Below are 19809 nucleotides of genomic sequence, written 5' to 3'. Positions count from 1 at the left end.
AAATTACTTCCTGTTGGTTGACTTCCGGTATTTGTTCGAAAGCTAGAGATACATTTTGTGGTCTTCTGTAGTACTTTCTGTTGCTATCCTACACAAAGCGGCGAAGAATCAATGCCGTAAGTCGTCTTTAATAAGTTAACAACATGTCAGACACGTTAAAAAAGTCTAATAGTGCCGATATGTTAAATATAATTGTCGAACTAGATACAATGTGTTCAAGTCATTTAGGCAGACAGGAGTCTCCCTCTGCTGGACATTTTCCGACATTACCGTTACATTTTTATATGTCATTGTAAACGAATATGTACAGAGGCAATAAGTGTGTTGTGTGTTGTGTCTCTTGTTCTTTTCAGTTTTTCACCATCTTGTCTATGAAGGAATTGTCAAAAGTAAATGGTCAAGCTTACAACGACGTTCTCTTCATTGACTCCGGTTTGGCTTGGTGTTGAGTTGGCGTTTTTACACGTCTCACGAGAACACTAAATACATATACATATATACATACACATATATAAATATACATACATACATTCACATATATATATATATTTATACATACATATATTATATTTATATACAAACCCCGTTTCCATATGAGTTGGGAAATTGTGTTAGATGTAAATATAAACGGAATACAATGATTTGAAAACCATTTTCAACCCATATTCAGTTGAATATGCTACAAAGACAACATATTTGATGTTCAAACTGATAAACTTTTGTTGTTTTGCAAATAATCATTAACTTAAGAATTGATGCCAGCAGCACACGACAAAGAAGTTGGGAAAGGTGGCAATAAATACTGATAAAGTTGAGAAATTCTCATCAAACACTTATTTTGGAACATCCCACAGGTGTGCAGGCTAATTGGGAAAATGTGGGTGCCATGATTGGGTATATAAGCAGCTTCCATGAAATGCTAATTAATTCCCAACAAGGATGGGGCGAGGGTCACCATTTTGTGAACAAATGCGTGAGCAAATTGTCGAACAGTTTTAGAAAATCATTTCTCAAATAGTTATAGCAAGGAATTTAGGGATTTTACCAACTACGGTCCGTAAAATCATCAAAAGGTTCAGAGAATCTGGAGAAATCACTGCACGTAAGCGATGATATTACGGATCGTTGATCACTCCGGCGGTACTGCATCAAAAACCGACATCAGTGTGTTCATGGGCTCAGGAACACTTCATAAAACCACTGTCAGTAACTACATTTGGTTGCTACATCTGTAAGTGCAAGTTAAAACTCTACTATGCAAAGCAAAACCCATTGATCAACAACACCAAGGAAAACCGCTGGCTTGGCTGGGCCTGAGCTCATCTAAGATGGACTGATGCAAAGTGGAAAATTGTTCTGTGGTCTAACGAGTCCACATTTCAAATTATATTTGGAAACTGTGGACGTGGTGTCCTCCGGAACAAAGAGGAAAATAACAATCCGGATTGTTATAGGCGCAAAGTTCAAAAGCCAGCATCTGTGATGCTGGCTTTTAAACTGTGTACTAGTGCCCAAAGCATGGGTAACTTACACATCTGTGAAGGCACCATTAATGCTGAATGGTCCATTCAGGTTTTTGAGCAACATATGTTGTCATCCAAGCAATGTTATGGACGCCACTGCTTATTTCAGCAAGACAATGCCAAGCCACATGTTACAACAGCGTAGTTTCGTAGTAAAAGAATGCGGGTACTTTAGTGGCCCGCCTGCAGTCCAGATCTGTCTCCCATCGAAAATGTGTAGCGCATTATGAAGCATAGAATACGACAGAGGAGACCCCGGACTGTTGAACGACTAAAGCTAAATAAAACAAGAATGGGAAAGAAATCCACTTTCAAAGATTCAACAATTTGTTTTCTCAGTTCCCAAACGTTTATTGAGTGTTGTTAAAAGAAAAGATGATGTAACACGTGCCACTACTTTGGCACGTGTTGCAGCCATGAAATTCTAAGTTAAATATTATTTGCAAAAAAAAAAAAAAAAGTTTATGAGTTTGAACATCAAATATCTTGTCTTTGTAGTGCATTCAACTGAATATGGGTTGAAAAGTAATTGCAGATCATTGTATTCCGTTTATATTTACATCTAACACAATTTCCCACTTCATAGGGAAACGGGGTTTGTATGTATGTATATATATATATATATATATATATAGAGAGAGAGAGAGAGAGAGAGAGAGAGAGAGAGAGATATTATATATATAGAGATATAGAGATTATATATATATAGAGATGAAGTAGTCTTGTGATTTTTCCCACACCTACATATATATATATATATATATATATATATATATATACATATATTATATATATGTATACATATACATATAAATACAGTATATACATATATATGTATATATATATATATATATATATATATATATATATAGTACAGTATAGGAAGCAACAAATATGAAGGTGTCTACAGTTCTTTCTCACTACTCAACTGCCAAAGAACTGTAGACACCTTCATATTTGTTGCTTCCTATACTATACATACTGTATATACTGTTACCCTATTTGATATGGCACTGGTACTGTATTTGACAACTGTACTTCTACTTGTACTGATACTTGTACCATAACTTCTGTGACTTATTGTGCAACCTAATTGTCATGTAATTAATTTACATAAGAGCTATTAAATGTTTTTATTTTTTGTTTTTGTATTTAGTGTATTAGATTCTGCAGCTAGTGTTGGATCCCACTGTACGCAATATCTGAAGAGCATGGAAAAAGGAATTTCACTGTGGTGTAGTCTGCATGTGACAAATAAACTTGAACCTGATAGATATATATATATATATATATATATATATATATATATGTGTGTGTGTATGTATGTATATATATATATATACATATATACATATATATATATATATATATATATATATATATATATATATATATATATATATATATATATATATATATATATACATACATACACACACATAAACAAACATGTAAACCGACAGTGAGAAAAAAAAGTATTTGATACACTGATGATTTTGCAAGTTTTCCCAATTTATCATTGGTACTCTTAAGCAGTGAGTTACAGAATTTTTAACAAAATCCAGTAAATCACATTGTTTAATTTTTAAGTCAATTCAAGATTACAGATTACTACATGTTTTGTAAGTGAAAAAACTTAAAACATCATCAGTGTATCAAATACTTGTTGACATCAATGTACATGTGTATAGGATATACATATACATTTTGTTTCTTTACATGCAGTCAGCTATCGCCCCCCAGCCAAATTTCTTTAGCCCAATGCGGCCTCCAATTCAAAAAGTTCGGACACCCCTGATCTATCCTCAAGTGACAACGTACACCTTTGCATCCTAATACAGCACAAACCTTCCTCGTCATAGTTGGACATGTCATCTGTGATCATTGTGCTGAAGTCTAGCAGCAGGTTCCATGTGTCCTTGGGAATTGATCTTTTGTGGTGTTCCTGCAATGGAAACCACAGAATCAAATCCCTGCCTCTAGAAACCATACATGCAGTTGAGAATTTAGTAGGAATTGATTGAAAAATATGTAAGACACACGAGTGAATGGCCTGTGGGTTACGGTTCTAATCTTCGATACCATAAAAATAATTTGAGGGTAACAGTCGCTAAGTTTCCATCCACTAAATTAGTCTGATTTCTTAAATAGTTTGTTTTTTGTATGTGTGAAGCCCAAGTCTCCATGCACCTCGGATCAGTAGGTTGTAGAGATGCACGGATAGGCAATTATATCATCCGCAACCGCGTCACCAAAGTCGTCATCCACCCGAACCAACATTTTATCAGAAACCATCCGCCCGCCACCTGCCTGCTGAAATATATCAGAGGTTGGCCACCTTTACCACTCACAGAGCTGTCTAAACACGTTTCACAGAGTAACGAAGATAATTGGAGCCGCTAAAGTTCTCGCGATTATCCAATTGGCGACTGATGACAAGGATTTGGAGGTGCTGTGAAGCCATTGCCTTAGACACCTTCAACAACATGTACACTCCGATTGTTAGTCTGCCAACATGTTGTGTGCAGCTTCCGCAATCACACGTACAAGATTGAATGGCATACTGGGTGACACAGAGTACACTGATGGTTGTGATATAAACAACTTTAACACTTACTAATATGCGCCATGCTGTGAAGCCACACCAAACAAGATTAAATAACACATTTCGGGAGAACATCCTCACAGTAACAAAACATAAACGCAACACAACACATACCCAAAATCCTTTGTATCAGTGACACTTCCTGAATATATTTTACACCCCCGTGCCCCCAACCCCGCCCACCTTACCGACGCTAGCGGGGTGTATAAAATTGTCAGCATTTTTCATGGATACAAAGGATTCTGGGTATTTGTTGTGTTGCGTTTATGTTGTGTTACTGGGAGGATGTCCTCCCGAAATGTGTTTGTCAATCTTGTTTGGTGTGGCTTCACAGCGTAGCGCATATTACTAAGAGTGTTTAAATTGTTTATATCACAACCGTTAGTGTACTCTGTGTCTCCCAGTATGCCTTGCAGTCATGTGCGTGTGTCTGCGGAAGCCACACACAACATGATGCTGGACTGACAAGCAGATCGTACATGCTGTAGAAGGCGACAAAGTCAATGACTTCATAGCACGCCCTAATACTTATTATTGGGGGACTGCCGGTAGTCATTCTAGAGAATATTAGCGTCTCCTATTGTCTTCTTCGCTTTGTGACATGGGTCTTAAATGGCTCTTTGAATGGCAAAGGATACCGATTCCAAAACCAAGTATATCAAATATTTCCGGATGATTCAACCGCCACCCGCCCGAATCTTATTCAAATCTATTCTTTCGTCATGTCACCCGCCCGACCCGCGGTTTATCCGCGGGTCGAGCGGATGAGAGGGCAAACCGCGCATCTCTAGTAGGGTGTGAGTTCAAACCCCGGCCGGGTCATACCAAAGACTACAAAAATGGGACCAATTACCTCCATGCTTGGCACTCAGCATCAAGGGCTTGGAATTGGGGGTTAAATCACCAAAAATGATTCCCGGGCACGGCCACCGCTGCTGCCCACTGCTCCCCTCACCTCCCAGGGGGTGATCAAGGGTGATGGGTCAAATGCAGAGAATAATTTCGCCACACCTAGTGTGTGTGACAATCATTGGTACTTTAACTTTTTTAAATTAACACTCTCTAAAGCAGGGGTCTCAAACTCAATTTACCTGAACGCAGAGTCTGGGCCGCAAGAAAAGATTTCTTTAAAAAAAATGTTGCATACTCCTCAAGCTTTGAAAAAGACATGTTTGGGGTTGTGGAATATATTTGTATTTAGCAGACGAACGGAGAATAAAGTTATTTCCGCAAAGTGTGTCGTTCCGCTTTTCCTCCCTACAGCAACACGGCGGTCGGTGGATAATAATTACTAAAGTACTGGGATAGCGCGGGCAAAAAAGTGACGGCTCCCGGGATGTTATCCGGCGCCATATAGAAATATATGTAGTGTTCATCGTGTGAGGCAATGCAAATTGAAAAATAAAAAAAACAAATAACGGTTTGAATTGGTCCAGGTTATCGGGGATTACAGCCAGGCACGTAAGTAAATCCTCGTCTCCATGGCAACATGTCTGTTGCTTTTCCACTAACCCACGGGTAGGCAACCCAGAATGTTGAAAGAGCCATTTTGGACACTGTCAAACGACATTCATATAAAACTTGCGAGCCGCACTAACATTAAACTTTCATATTAAGGTGGGGGCCGCAAAATAACATCTCGCAGGCTGCAATTGGCCCGCGTGTCTGAGACCCCTGCTCAAAGCGACTTATAGTCATACCCCATGTGCCTCCCAAACACTGGGGGGGCGCTAATTTCATATTACTGAGGTTAAATTAATTCCTTTTCCCGTTGACCTATGACATCACACTAGCTATTTGCAGATCCTCACAACTTGTTTTAGGTGTAATATTGACACAGAATATTACGTCTCTTAAGACTATGTTGATGTTAATTAGCAGACAGCATCAAGATATGATCTTGGATTATGCTACAAACATGACACTACTACCAAGAATGTATTGGGAGCGGATGCAGGTCCGAAGCAAAAACAGACCTGAGGAAGAGTTTTTTTTAAAGAATTTTCGGACGAAGAATCATAGGAACAAAACTTTTGAATGTCTCACAGTTCATTTGTAAGATTCTGTGATGGAAAGTGTTCAAATCCGAATGAAAAGACAGTTTGTGTCACTGTCGATACTGTTCCAGATGAAGTTTGCAATGTTCTGGACTATCTTGATGGTTGTGCAGAATACAATTGCTATTCAGTTTGGAGTGAAAATGTTTGTGCACGCTTTTTTATTGACCTTTAATATACCTGTTTCATTCTCTTTCATCTATTCGTATTTCTTTCGGGATTCCCAATGAAGCCAGCATTTTTCATTTCCTTAGCTACCTTTTTAAATAAATCTCTTTTTCTTTTTTTTCTACCATCGATGCTCTTCCAAATGTTCTGTAGTATTAATTTGTGAAGCAAATAAAAAGTATCCTCTTCATGACAATTGTATGGTATCGTATGGTATATACAAAGGGTCCTCTGCGGCCCCACACACCTACTCAAGATCTGGTTTTTCAGCGCATAATCCAGGTGCGCTAGTCCGACTTTTCAAAAACCATACACGATCGGATTAAGGTGTTTCCATGGGCTACATGTAGGAGGCTTATTTAGACCAGAACTATTTGAGAAATTGGACTAATTTAGTGCATGGACACGTACTGAGTGATTCCACATATCTTATAAATCATAGGAGTTTGCATAATTGACCGTGACGCATTTAAGTAAAAAAACATGAAAAGCAAAATATGATTAGAAATTAGGGCAGTCAAATATTGTATAATTAACTCATATTGAAACGCCAAAATACGTTTTTGTGTCGATTGATCACTGATTTTTATCGGCTGATTTTCGTGGAAAAGTATGTTATCGGCCATTGTAGAACATTGCCTTTTAATGCTGGTCAGAAACGCTGATCTTCCCTGGCTGAGGAGCTATGGGTCTCCCTACATGGTATTGAGCAGCTCCCCTAAAACAGTGTTCCTTATAATTCATTGTTGGGCCGCGAGCTCCCGCTAGACCAGAGGTCACCAACCTTTTTGAAACCAAGAGCTACTTCTTGGGTACTGATTAATGTGAAGGGCTACCAGTTTGATACACACTTAAATACATTGCCAGAAATAGCCAATTTGCTCAATTTACCTTTAATAAATATATTATATATATATATATATATATATATATATATATATATATATATATATATATATATATATATAAGGGTATTTCTGTCTGTCATTCCGTCGTACATTTTTTTTCCTTTTACGGAAGGTTTTTTGTAGAGAATAAATGATGAAAAAAACATTTAATTGAACGGTTTAAAAGAGGGGAAAACAGGAAAAAAATGAAAATTACATTTTGAAACATAGTTTATCTTCAATTTCGACTCTTTAAAATTCAAAATTCACCCGAAAAAAAAGAAGAGAAAAACTAGCTACTTCGAATGTTTTTGGAAAAAATTTAAAAAAGAATTTATGGAACATCATTAGTAATTGTTCCTGATTAAGATTAATTTTAGAATTTTGATGACACGTTTTAAATAGGTTAAAATCCAATCTGCACTTTGTTAGAATATGTAACAAATTGGACCAAGCTATATTTCTAACAAAGACAAATCATTATTTCTTCTAGATTTTCCAGAACAAACATTTTAAAAGAAATTCAAAAGACTTTGAAATAAGATTTAAATTTAATTCTAAAGATTTTCTAGATTTGCCAGAATAATTTTTTGAACTGTAATCTTAAATTTGAAGAAATATTTCACAAATATTCTTCGTCGAAAAAACAAAAGCAAAAATGAAGAATTAAATTAAAATGTATTTATTATTCTTTACATTAAAAAAAAATAATTTACTTGAACATTGATTTCAATTGTCAGGAAAGAAGAGGAAGGATTTTAAAAGGGTAAAAGGTATATGTGTCTAAAAATCCTAAAATAATTTTTAAGGTTATATTTATTCTCTAGAATTGTCTTTCTGAAAGTTATAAGAAGCAAAGTAAAAAAAATAATTTATTTTAAAAAAGTGAAGACCAAGTCTTTAAAATATTTTCTTGGATTTTAAAATTCTATTTGAGTTTTGTCTCTCTTAGAATTAAAAATGTCGAACAAAGCGAGACCAGCTTGCTAATAAAAAAAAATAAAAAATAAAAATAGAGGCAGCTCACTGGTAAGTGCTGCTATTTGAGCTATTTTTTAGAAACAGGCCAGCGGACTACTCATCTGGTCCTTACGGGCTACCTGGTGCCCGCGGGCACCGCGTTGGTGACCCCTGCCCTAGACGGTCGCAAAAAAAGATCTATTTCTCAGCTATGCGGCAATCAGTTGTAATAAGACTTTTCCACCACTTGTGGCAGTAACCACAATATCAAACAATCAGAAGAAGACTGGAGATATAGTCACAGACATGTTTCTTAAGCAAAAAAAATAATGGCAAAGAGTGGACACGCGCCAAACCCTTCCTCAACTACGGTGCCTGCCGTGGCCCTCGGCGCATGCCACCGGTAAAGTGCCCCTCGGCGGCAGCCTAGCAGTGATCTTAATCTGACTGTTTATGTGTGAATGCTTTCATACGATTAAAACAAAGCACTGTGAAGGCCCGTGGCAATTGCTGACGCAATGTGATATCTGCCCAGAGCTCTGAATGTTAAAGTGAAGAATATCAATAAAGCACAGGTAAACGGTGAGAGTAAAAATATCAACAAAGCGGGTAAACGGTGGAAGTAACGGTCAAAGGCAGCATCAAAAGATAATATGCACCAGTATGGCAATATTGTCTCAAAAACGTATTAAGTTAAAGTTAGAGTACCAATGATTGTCACACACTAGAGATACGCGGTTTGCTCCGCGGAGTCCGCTGATAAACCGCGGGTCGGGCGGTTGACATGACGAAAAAATTGATTTTAATTAGATTCGGGCGGGTGGCGGTTGAACCATCCGGAAATATTTGATATGCATGGTTCTGTGATCGGTATCCTTTTCCATTCAAAGTGCCATTTAAGACCCGTGTCATAAAGCGAAGGAGACAATAAGAGACGCTATTATTCTCCTGAATGACTGCCGGTAGTCACCCAGATAATAAGTATTAGGGCTTGCTGTGAAGCCATTGGCTTTGTCGCCTACTACAACATGTACGATCTCCTTGTCAGTCCAGCATCATGTTGTGTGTGGTCTCCGCAGAAACATGCACACGACTGCAAGGCGTACTGGGTGACACAGAGTACACTAATGGTTGTGATATAAACAATTTTAACACGCTTAGTAATATGCGCCACGCTGTGAAGCCACACCAATTAAGAACGACAAACACATTTCGGGAGAACATCCTCACAGTAACACAACATAAAAGCAACACAACAAATACCCATAATCCTTTGTATTCATGACACTTCCTGACTATTTTATACACCCCGCTAGCAGCAAACCCCGCCACCTCCCGTGCGTCGGTAAGGTGGGCGGAGTTGGGGGCGCGGGGGTGTAAAATATATTCAGGAAGTGTCACTGATACAAAGGATTATGGGTATTTGTTGTGTTGCGTTTATGTTGTGTTACTGTGAGGATGTTCTCCCGAAATGTGTTTGTCGTTCTTAATTGGTGTGGCTTCACAGCGTGGCGCATATTAGTAAGTGTTAAAGTTGTTTATATCACAACCATCAGTGTACTCTGTGTCACCCAGTATGCCTTTCAATCTTGAACGTGTAATTGCGGAAGCTGCACACAACATGTTGCCGGACCAACAATCGGTTCGTACATGTTGTTGAAGGTGTCAAAGGCAATGGCTTCACAGCACGCCCATATTCTTGTAATCAGGATGACCGCTATTGGATAGTCGCGGGAACGTTAGCGGCTCCAATTGTCATCATTACTCTGTGAAACAGGTTTAAATAGCTCTATGAGTGGTAAAGGCGGACAACCTCTGATGTATTTCAGCCGGCGGTTGGCGGGCGGGTACGGTCCTGATAAAATGTTGGTTCGGGTGGACGGCGGGTGGATGACGACTTTGGTGATGCGGATGCGGATTATATAATTGCCTATCCGCGCATCTCTATCACACACACACTAGGTGTGGTGAAATGTGTCCTCTGCATTTGCCTCATCCCCTTGTTCACCCCTTGGGAGGTGAGGGGAGCAGTGGGCAGCAGCGGTGCCACGCCGGGAATCATTTTTAGTGATTTAACCACCAATTTGAACCCTTGATGCTGAGTGCTAAGCAGGGAGGTAATGGGTCCCATTTTTATACTTTTTGGTATGACTCTAAACCAGGGGTCACCAACCTTTTCGAAACCAAGAGCTACTTCTTGGGTACTGATTAATGCGAAGGGCTACCAGTTTGATACACACTTAAATAAATTGCCAGAAATAGCCAATTTGCTCAATTTACCTTTAACTCTATGTTATTATTAATAATTATTCATATTTATCTTTGTGGAAACATTGATCATCTTAATGATTTCTCACAATAAGTATATATTTTGGTGACATGTTTTAAATAGGTTAAAATCCAATCTGCACATTGTTAGAATATATAACAAATTGGACCAAGCTTTATTTCTAACAAAGACAAATCATTATTTCTTCTAGATTTTCCAGAACAAAAATAAAAAATAAAAAATTCAAAAGACTTTGAGATAAGATTAAAATTTGATTCTACAGATTTTCTAGATTTGCCAGAATATTTTTTTTGAATTGTAATCATAATAAGTTTGAAGGAATATTTCACAAATATTCTTCGTCAAAAAAAACAGAATCTAAAATGAAGAATTTAATTAAAAGGTATTTATTATTCTTTACAAAAAAATAAAAAAATACTTGAACATTGATTTAAATTGTCAGGAAAGAAGAGGAAGGAATTTAAAGGTAAAAAGGTATATGTGTTTAAAAATCATAAAATAATTTTTAAGGTTGTATTTTATCTCCAAAATTGTCTTTCTGAAAGTTATAAGAAGCAAAGTAAAACAATAAATGAATTTATTTAAACAAGTGAAGACCAAGTCTTTAAAATATTTTCTTGGATTTTCAAATATCATTCGACTTTTGTCTCTCTCATAATAAAAAATGTCGAGCAAAGCGAGACCAGCTTGCTAGTAAATAAATCAAATTTAAAAAATAGAGGCAGCTCACTGGTAAGTGCGGCTATTTGAGCTATTTTTAGAACAGGCCAGCGGGCTACTCATCTGGTCCTTACGGGCTACCTGGTGCCCGCGGGCACCGCGTTGGTGACCCCTGCTCTAAACCATACCGGTAAAACTCGTAATACTAGTTTACCGCCCAGCCCAAATCCTGACGAGTCTCCCAGAGATGGCTGTGCTTCTGGAGGCTCTCCTCTCTCCACTAAAGGAATGATGTAGCTCTAAACAGAGTGACCATCGGGTTCTTGGTCACCTCCCTGACTAGGGCCCTTTTCTCCCGATTGCTCAGTTTAGACGGCTGGCCAGTTCTAGGAAGAGACATGGTGGTTCCAAACGTCTTCCATTTACGGATGATGGAGTCTACTGTGCTCATTGGGACCTTCGAGGCAGCATATACTGTATTTTTCTGTACTTTCCCAGATTTGTGCCTTGAGACAATCCTGTTTGAGAACTACATACAATTATTTCGACTTCATTCTTGGTTTGTGCTCTGCCCTGCACTGTCAAGTGTGGGACCTTATATACAGACAGGTATGTGCCTTTGTAACAGCAAGCTACACTCACAAGCAGTCCAGTTATAATGAGGGGGGTGAAACAGGCAGTGCAAAAATTTAATTGTGGTGGTTCATATTTGTCTGCGGCGGGTTGTCAAAAATAATTGAATGTTAAAGAAACACTGGAAAAAACACACAGGTAAATTGCAGACTATAAGAAGCTACTCTTTTCCTACGCTTTAAACCCTGCAGCTTATAAAAAAATTCCGGCAAATTTATATATATTTTTTTGTTGACTGCCATAATCGAAATCTTTTTTTTAAAGAGCTATTGTTTGTGCTATGGCGCCATCTTTTGGACGAGTTTGCTCACTGCAGGTGCTGCAGAAGTTGCATTGCCATTCTATTTAGACTGAGCTTTCAACCGTAAGTACAAGTGTCATTCCATCTTCTAGCTGTGCACTGCGTTATTACTCTTATAAATTCTTTATTCATCACTCCAAGCAACATTTGCAAGTTTTACAGTATAACTAAAACAATTATTTCTTACTAAATTGTCCAAGGCTTTCATGTCTGCAGGAGTGTTTTCATTCATATATGTATAAATTTTTACGTATTGTAGTGAAGCTAGTATCGTTGCCAACACATTTACGAGTGTCTGTGTTAGTATTATTAACTCACAATGGCATTCTTTTTGCTGCGATGAGGTGGCGACTTGTCCAGGGTGTACCCCGCCTTCCACCCGATTGTAGCTGAGATAGGTGCCAGCACCCCCCGCGACCCCAAAAAATGGAATAAGCGGTAGAAATGGATGGATGGATGGGCATTCTTTTTGTATTTTTTCAGTGTTGCAATTTTACCAAAAATTTACAGTGGACCTATTGAGTCTGTTTAGATGATTGGAGAGCTAACTTCCACAGTTAGTGGGTCCATGACGATGACTTCTGTTTTGTTTGATCAGTCATTGTACTTCCGTGTCAGCGACACCGCATGGAAACAATTACGGTTTGTAGATAAACAATTACAAACTGTGTTGAAAGAAGAAATTCACGACATACAGTACAGGCCAAAAGTTTGGACACAACTTTTAATTCAATGGGTTTTCTTTATTTTCATGACTGATTAGATTGTCACTGAAGGCAACAAAAGTATGAATGATCACGCGTGGAGTTATGTACTTAACAAAAAAAGGTGAAATACCCAAAAACATATTTTATATTCTAGTTTCTTCAAAATAGCCACCCTTTGCTCTGATTACTGCTTTGCACACATTTGACATTCTCTCAATGAGCTTCAAGATGTAGTCACCTGAAACGGTTTTCACTTCACAGGTGTTTAGTTTTGATGCCTACCGTGACAAACTACAATGTAAATAGTCATGAAAATAATGAAATGGCATTGAAACGAGAAAGTGTGTCCAAAATGTTGGCCATTTTTCCCTCAAATATTTTGGGTGTGGCTTATATACCAGTGCAGTCTATAGTCTGGAAAATACAATATTTTGTTTTCAATGCAGTAGCCATTCTTGGGGTAATGTCATTTGCATGATATGAAGCTGACAAAAGCACAGTTATATGCATATTGAGCACTGGGGATAAAAAAGTGCAGTTTGAATATAATATACAGTCTAACTATATGTTCCTACTAAATTCTCATGATTAAACATTGAAAAAAGCATACTAAGGGAACACTTAGGGTAAACTTACAACTAAAAATGTGTTCCAAAGGTTGAGAAACTTGAATCTTCCAGCCAATACTAAATTCCAATATGCAATAGCCATTTCTAAATCTAGAGGGGGAAATTAAGAAAATGGTTTAAATGGACAAAACAATCAAATCAATCTGTCTTTCTTTTCCATAAACACAAATTCACTTTTTCTTACCCAAACCTTTCTGGCCAGGATTCTTTGCGAAATTAAATGTAAACTGGTAGAAGTCTTTAAATCTTCCATGGTCTTTTAACTCTTGTTCCATCTTGGGTAGTAGAGCTTTTAGTTTGTCTATAGTGTCACACCTGAGGAAACAATTACAAAAAACAAAACCACACCAATAGCAAAAGGTTCACAAACAGTACAACTAATGCATGAAATAAAAACAAATGCAAACTATGTAGCAAAAAGCTTAGATAGTAAGTACAGTTGTCCCTCACTATATCAAGCTTCAAATATTGCGGCTTCCTTACATAGCGGATTTTTTCAAAGCATATTCGACATGTTTTTGACCCAAATTAAGTTTTGAAGTGTCCATATTGTGACTTTTTTTAACATTTAAAACACTTCATTTTGGTCTATATAACATGTTATGGTGGTTCTTTGGTTGAAATTGTGCCTAGATGTTATTTTACAGACCATCTTCAAGCTACTTTCTGAACATCTCTTCAAGATGTGCCTTTTTGTGTGCGGTGTTATTTGTGTTCCCGAGCTTCCAAAGAAATCGACTGACAGATAAAAGTTAGAACTATACGCTACTTTTCATTGGAAATGGCAACGGCGGCAGAATTTACCCTAAATGTACGAGCCCATCTGAAAAGAGCAATTCGTATAATTTTTAAAGTAGGATATAGAGACCACACAAATCCACTCTTCATAAGGTCAGGGTTACTAAAACTAAAAAACATTGTATACTCTATTAATGATGTTCAAAGCAAGAAATAAAGTTCTTCCGAAGGACATACAAAAGTTATTTGTGTTCACATCTGAAGATGAGAACCACAGAAGGCCGTATGACTTTAAACATCCAAGAGAGCGAACAAATTTGAAACAAATGCGCTTGTCTGTTGTTGGCGTGAAAGCATGGAATTCTCTAAACAAAGACTTAAAAAGCTGTAAGAATATCTTTGTATTTAAAAAGAGTTATGAAAAGAAAAAACTGGAATTATATCAAACTGAATTTTGATTTAGATTGGACGTGTCATTGCAAAAATGCTTAAAGGAAAATGGAAAAGTATGTTGGAGTTTGGGTGTTGGTGGAGGGAACAGTTATAAAGTCATCTAAAATACTGTAATTTGTGTTAAAAAGGGGGCAGATAAATATAAGAATATTATTCTTCCATCTGCTCCTTTCTGATCATGGAAATGTATAAGAAACAAAACAAAACAAAAAAAAACAATGAAAGTGTTAATTGTATGTGGCTTGTAAATATGCATTGTCATGAAAGGAATAAAAATAAATGATGATGAGTCTGCCCCACAACAAGAGGACCGAGAAAAATAAAGAACTTAGTGACTACAACTTTGAACTACAACTAAATAAAGATGGTGGCCTTGCACAAAACTCTTTGGGTAAACCTCTACGACGGGGGTGCCCATTACGTCGATCGCGAGCTACCAGTCGATCTCCAGCCAGGCTTTTAAAAAAAATAGACCTAAAAATTAGTGATCATCAATCTTCACCAAGACGTCACTTAAATGACATTCACGGTACCGGAGGGTCTTGTGAGATGACGCTGGCTACTGCAAGATCATTATTATTAAAAATGACACAATAAAAGCCCTGCTTAATGCTGCCTGCGCTAACTAAATACAGAGTCTCGGAAAACTGGCGTGCACAAGCGATCCCTCAGAAAGCTGGCGTGCACATCACTTGTTCACGCCAGCTTTCCGAGACTCTTATTTTGTTAGCGCAGGCAGCATGAAGCAGGGCTTTTATTGTGAAGATAGGAAATGTGCAGTCGGCCTTTAGAGTTTTGACGGAAGGGACGGCGCGAAAGTCTGTTGAAATAAAAAGTGTTTCTCGCCTTCCTCTCTGTCATTTTTTCATAATAATGAACTGGCAGCAGCCAGCGTCATCTCACAAGACCCTCGGGTGCCGTGAATGTCAATCAAGCAAGCTACGGAATTTGCCGCCAATGTTTTTCTTGCAAAGTGTATGGAAGCTGGATGAATTAGATGCCAAAAACCAACCACTTTCATGTGGTATTGTACAGAAAGGACAACTTTTTTTCTCCTCCATTTGAAAATGTGGGCGTTATCATCATTACTGTCTGATTCCAATCAATGCAAGTCATCAGAATCAGGTAATACACCAACTTATATTCTTGTCTTTGTGAAAGAAAGACATCTATATGTGTTACATATGCTTGTATCATCATTAAACACATTTAACTTGTTTACAAAAATGTCTCTTTCATAAATAAATAAATATAAATGATATATATAAATGAGGTAGATCCCCTCGAGTTGGTCAATTGAAAAGTAGCTCGCCTGAAGAAAAAGTGTGGGCACCCCTGCTCTACTACAAAAGAAGTACAGATGTGCAAATTGATTCTAAAATGTTACAACCGCCAATGCCAGACCTTTGTGCTCCAATATCGATTCTCAAATCAAAATATTGATGCTTTGGATACTTCAGGTATTTGATATAATGTGTACAATTAACAGAAACACGGTGTAAAAAAGTAACTCAACTTGTGAATGAGGCAATGTGTCAATGTTGAATGGTTTTATTTACATGTTAAGTATTTTCATGTTAATATTTTCATGTAACTGAATTGTGACTTACTTTTTACTCTAATAGTAGTTCTTATTAATTCATTTATTTAAATGCTTTTAATATATAACTTTATTTCCTTTTCTTATGGCTTGCAACACCATTTTTGTGGACTTTGTATGGTTTTGTCCTGTTTTTTCTGTTGTGCTTGGCTATATTGTCATTCATGCAACTCTCAATATACTTCAGAATTTAAAAAAAGACATAATAATAAATAATACTTAACTAATAAAGAAGCAATAATAATAAAAATAAATACAATGATAAATACTATATAGTCAATTATATATCATAAATAGTATTAATAATAAATAAATGACTATTCTTTATGCTATGTTATTATTTAAGATACATTTTTGCAGACACATTAGTACATTTGCACATAATTAAGTTTTTTTCATATAATACAGTGAAGTATTTGTCTTATTTTTATACTATGTTAGGGCTAAATGATGGTGGCAAAATAATTATCACGATTATGTTGATTCATATTGTAATCACAGTTAATTACACGATTATTCATTAAAATTAAATCATAAGTATTTTTTGAACCACCAAAATTCAACTTTAAATATAATTACAGAAAAATACAGACAGAAATTAGTAACAAATAAACCACTACTAGTGAAATGAAAATTCAGTTCAGTTCAGCTACAGTTTATTTCGAACATGCATAGGATACAATGTAATGCATCACATATTTCCAGTTCTTTCATTACAGCACTTCTGAAAAGGAGTAGGAAGAAGCTGAGCTGATTTAATCCTACCCCTTTTCATAACATAGCAGTATTATCCCATTTCCTTGTTCTCTGTAAAAGAACAGTGAATACATAAATAATAAACAAATAATATACCATAGTAAGTAAACAAATATTAAATACATATATAATCTTTATCTAAAAAAAAAGGGGGGGGGTTCAAGATCTTCATTAATTATTATTGTTCTGTGTACTTTGTAAACACTTTTAGTTTAAACAGTCTCTTTAAACTGGATCGTATTAGTAGATTGTTTAATTTCTTTACTTAATCCATTCCATAATTTAATTCCACTTACTGTACTGATATGCTAACGGTTTTAAGTGTTGTGCGAGCATACAAATGTTTTAAATTAGATTTTCCTCTTAGGTTAAATTTCTCCTCTTTTGTTGAGAAGAATTGTTGTACATTCTCGAGTAGCAGGTTATAGTTTGCTTTGTACATAATTTTAGCTGTTTGCAAATGCACAAAATCGTTGAATTTCATTATCTGTGATTTAATAAATAAAGGGTTTGTATGTTCTCAACATCATGTATTATTGTAATTGATCTTTTTTGTAACACAGTTAGTGAATGAAGCGCACATTTGTAGTTGTTTACCCATATTTCCATATTGGTCCAGAGCATGTTTTGCTTTATTTATTATTGACGTGTTTCTTGCTACTTTATGTTGTATATTTTTTACATGATGTTTCCAGTTCATTTTATTATCTATTATTACACACATAAATGTGTTTTCTTTTACCCTTTCAATGTCTACTCTGTCTATTTGTATTTGTGTTTGACTTTCCCTTCTACGGTTACCAAATAGCATTACTTTAGTCTTACTGAGATTCAAAGATAGTCTGTTTTTGTTAAACTATCTTTTTAATTTTTTTTTTTTCGTTTCTTCTGTGATTGTTTGTATTAGCGTTTGTGTGTTCTCCCTGAACAAAACGCAGTACATCATCTGAAAATAATATTAACTTTAAGTCCGTTGTATCTTTACAAATGTTGTTTGTATAAAGATTAAACAATTTTGTTCCAAGTATTGATCCCTGAGGTACGCCACAAAGTATTTATAGCAATAACAATAGATTTTCATTATAGCAGTATAAAAAACAAACTTCAGTTCTTCCGTTTTAATTGTTTTTAATTCAGTTTTTACCTTTTACACTTTTTTTTTACCACCATAGCGCGTGTGCTTTTTGTGTCGAATAACATTTAATGAAATGTTTGATAATTGATCACATTTATTGGTGCAATACATCTTTGGAAAAATGACAATATTTTAGGTCTATGATTAATATTGTCTTAAATGTATCAATAAGTGATTTAAGTCCATTATGCTTGTGCAAGGTACTTTTTTGAACCCTTTATTTTGTAAGCGTAGTCAGACCGAATGTAGCGCAAGGGGCAAGTGTGATGGGCGGTAGTTCCCAGCTTGACGAGTAAAGACCCACCTCGCTTGAGGCAGTTAAAAAAAGAGGGTGTTCCTGAAGTTTGTACGTTGATGTCGTTCACAGCAAAGCAGATGAGATGGGTTGTAAGTGTATAGATTGCTCTTATTAGCTTTAGCTTCGCGGCTTAGTCACTGTTTCAAGTGGCCGTCTTGATATTGTTTAGTTTTGAATGGGGTGGTTGAGTGTGTTGGGATAATTGAGCGCTACCAGACACATTAGTTTACCAGACAAATGTTTATTCTCCTCACAATGACAATTTTTCACGTACATTTATTTCAATTTCCCTGATACTGTTTTGTGTATTTCAGGATTCAGTGTTATTCGCCAATTATGTGAACCCGGAAACTATATGCCTTACCTTTTTGTTGAGTTTAGTAAATTATTAACTAGGCATGCTAGCTAGCACTGTGTCAAATAAAAAGTACCAACCATTGTGACTTCCAAAACTTCTTGTAGACATGCTCTTTTTTTCACTCATTCGCATTTCATCTGTTTCACCATCACAAGAATTTTCATGGACGTCGTTGCCCCCCCCCCCCCAGACAATTTGATTAATTGTCCAACCCTAAACTCTACCTCTGCCTACATGTTCAATATCAAAGTGCAACTTTGTTGGTAAAGACTTTATTTACCCATTTTAGTAATTGTTTTGGCTGTGTATATTTAGGGCTCCCTACCCACTCCTTAACTTATTGTATTGCTTTTGGTTGTGATTTGTATTCAAGTGCAAAATTTTGCTAACAGACAAAGTATATTTTATGTTATTGTTTGTTTTATTGAACTTGGAGATTTTGAAAGTTTTTCTTTCAAACAATGTTAAAATATACAAGAAATACAAGTTTATTGCATTTGAAAGGGTATACATGCATTATTATGATGTACCGGAGGGAGGGAGGGAGGGAGGGAGGGATGGATGGATGGATGGATGGATGGATGGATGGATGGATGGATGGATGGATGGATGGATGGATGGATGGATAGATAGATAGATAGATAGAACTTTATAGATTCCTTCAGGAGAGTTAATTCAGGAAAATTAATCATTACAAAAAATCATTATACCAAGGGTTATTAATTGATCACATAAAAAGAATGGCAATAATAACATTTGAAGGTCAATATATCATCGAGCAAATTTGCCCCAGGCCTATTTCCAGGTTGTGGCCGGTTTGTAGTGGCCGGGTGACGGCCATAGCAATGACTCTTAGAGGATCCATCGAGCTACCGGCGAGTACAGTATTCTAGAGTAGAACACATTCAGGGAAACAAGTGCAAAGGGGACTTTATGGCTGTTATTTCAAGTTTGGGGGCTATAATAATTTAAAAGAAAAACCCACATATTTAGAAGGTTGGCCTGGGTGATATAGCCTATAAATAAATTTTGATTTATGATATTTTTCCAT

At 36.5% G+C, this 19809-nt stretch overlaps 1 protein-coding gene across 2 annotated transcripts in view; it reads right to left on the bottom strand.

The window, feature by feature from the left end:
- The window catches only part of dcun1d1 (DCN1, defective in cullin neddylation 1, domain containing 1 (S. cerevisiae)), a 32540-nt gene that overhangs the window by 1771 nt on the left and 10960 nt on the right, over nucleotides 1-19809 (bottom strand). For both annotated transcript variants that reach the window (XM_061890244.1, XM_061890243.1), the window contains exons 4-6: nucleotides 13605-13735; nucleotides 13428-13510; nucleotides 3372-3468 (exon numbers count right to left, since the gene is read on the bottom strand). In XM_061890244.1, coding sequence (XP_061746228.1) covers nucleotides 3372-3468; nucleotides 13428-13510; nucleotides 13605-13735 — 311 coding nt within the window. The remainder of the gene's footprint in view (nucleotides 1-3371; nucleotides 3469-13427; nucleotides 13511-13604; nucleotides 13736-19809) is intronic.

This window comes from Nerophis ophidion, linkage group LG28, assembly GCF_033978795.1.
Source record: "Nerophis ophidion isolate RoL-2023_Sa linkage group LG28, RoL_Noph_v1.0, whole genome shotgun sequence".
NCBI lineage: Eukaryota > Metazoa > Chordata > Actinopteri > Syngnathiformes > Syngnathidae > Nerophis > Nerophis ophidion.
Note: the sequence above shows the minus strand (reverse complement) of the source record. Positions and strands in the feature narration are given on the sequence as shown.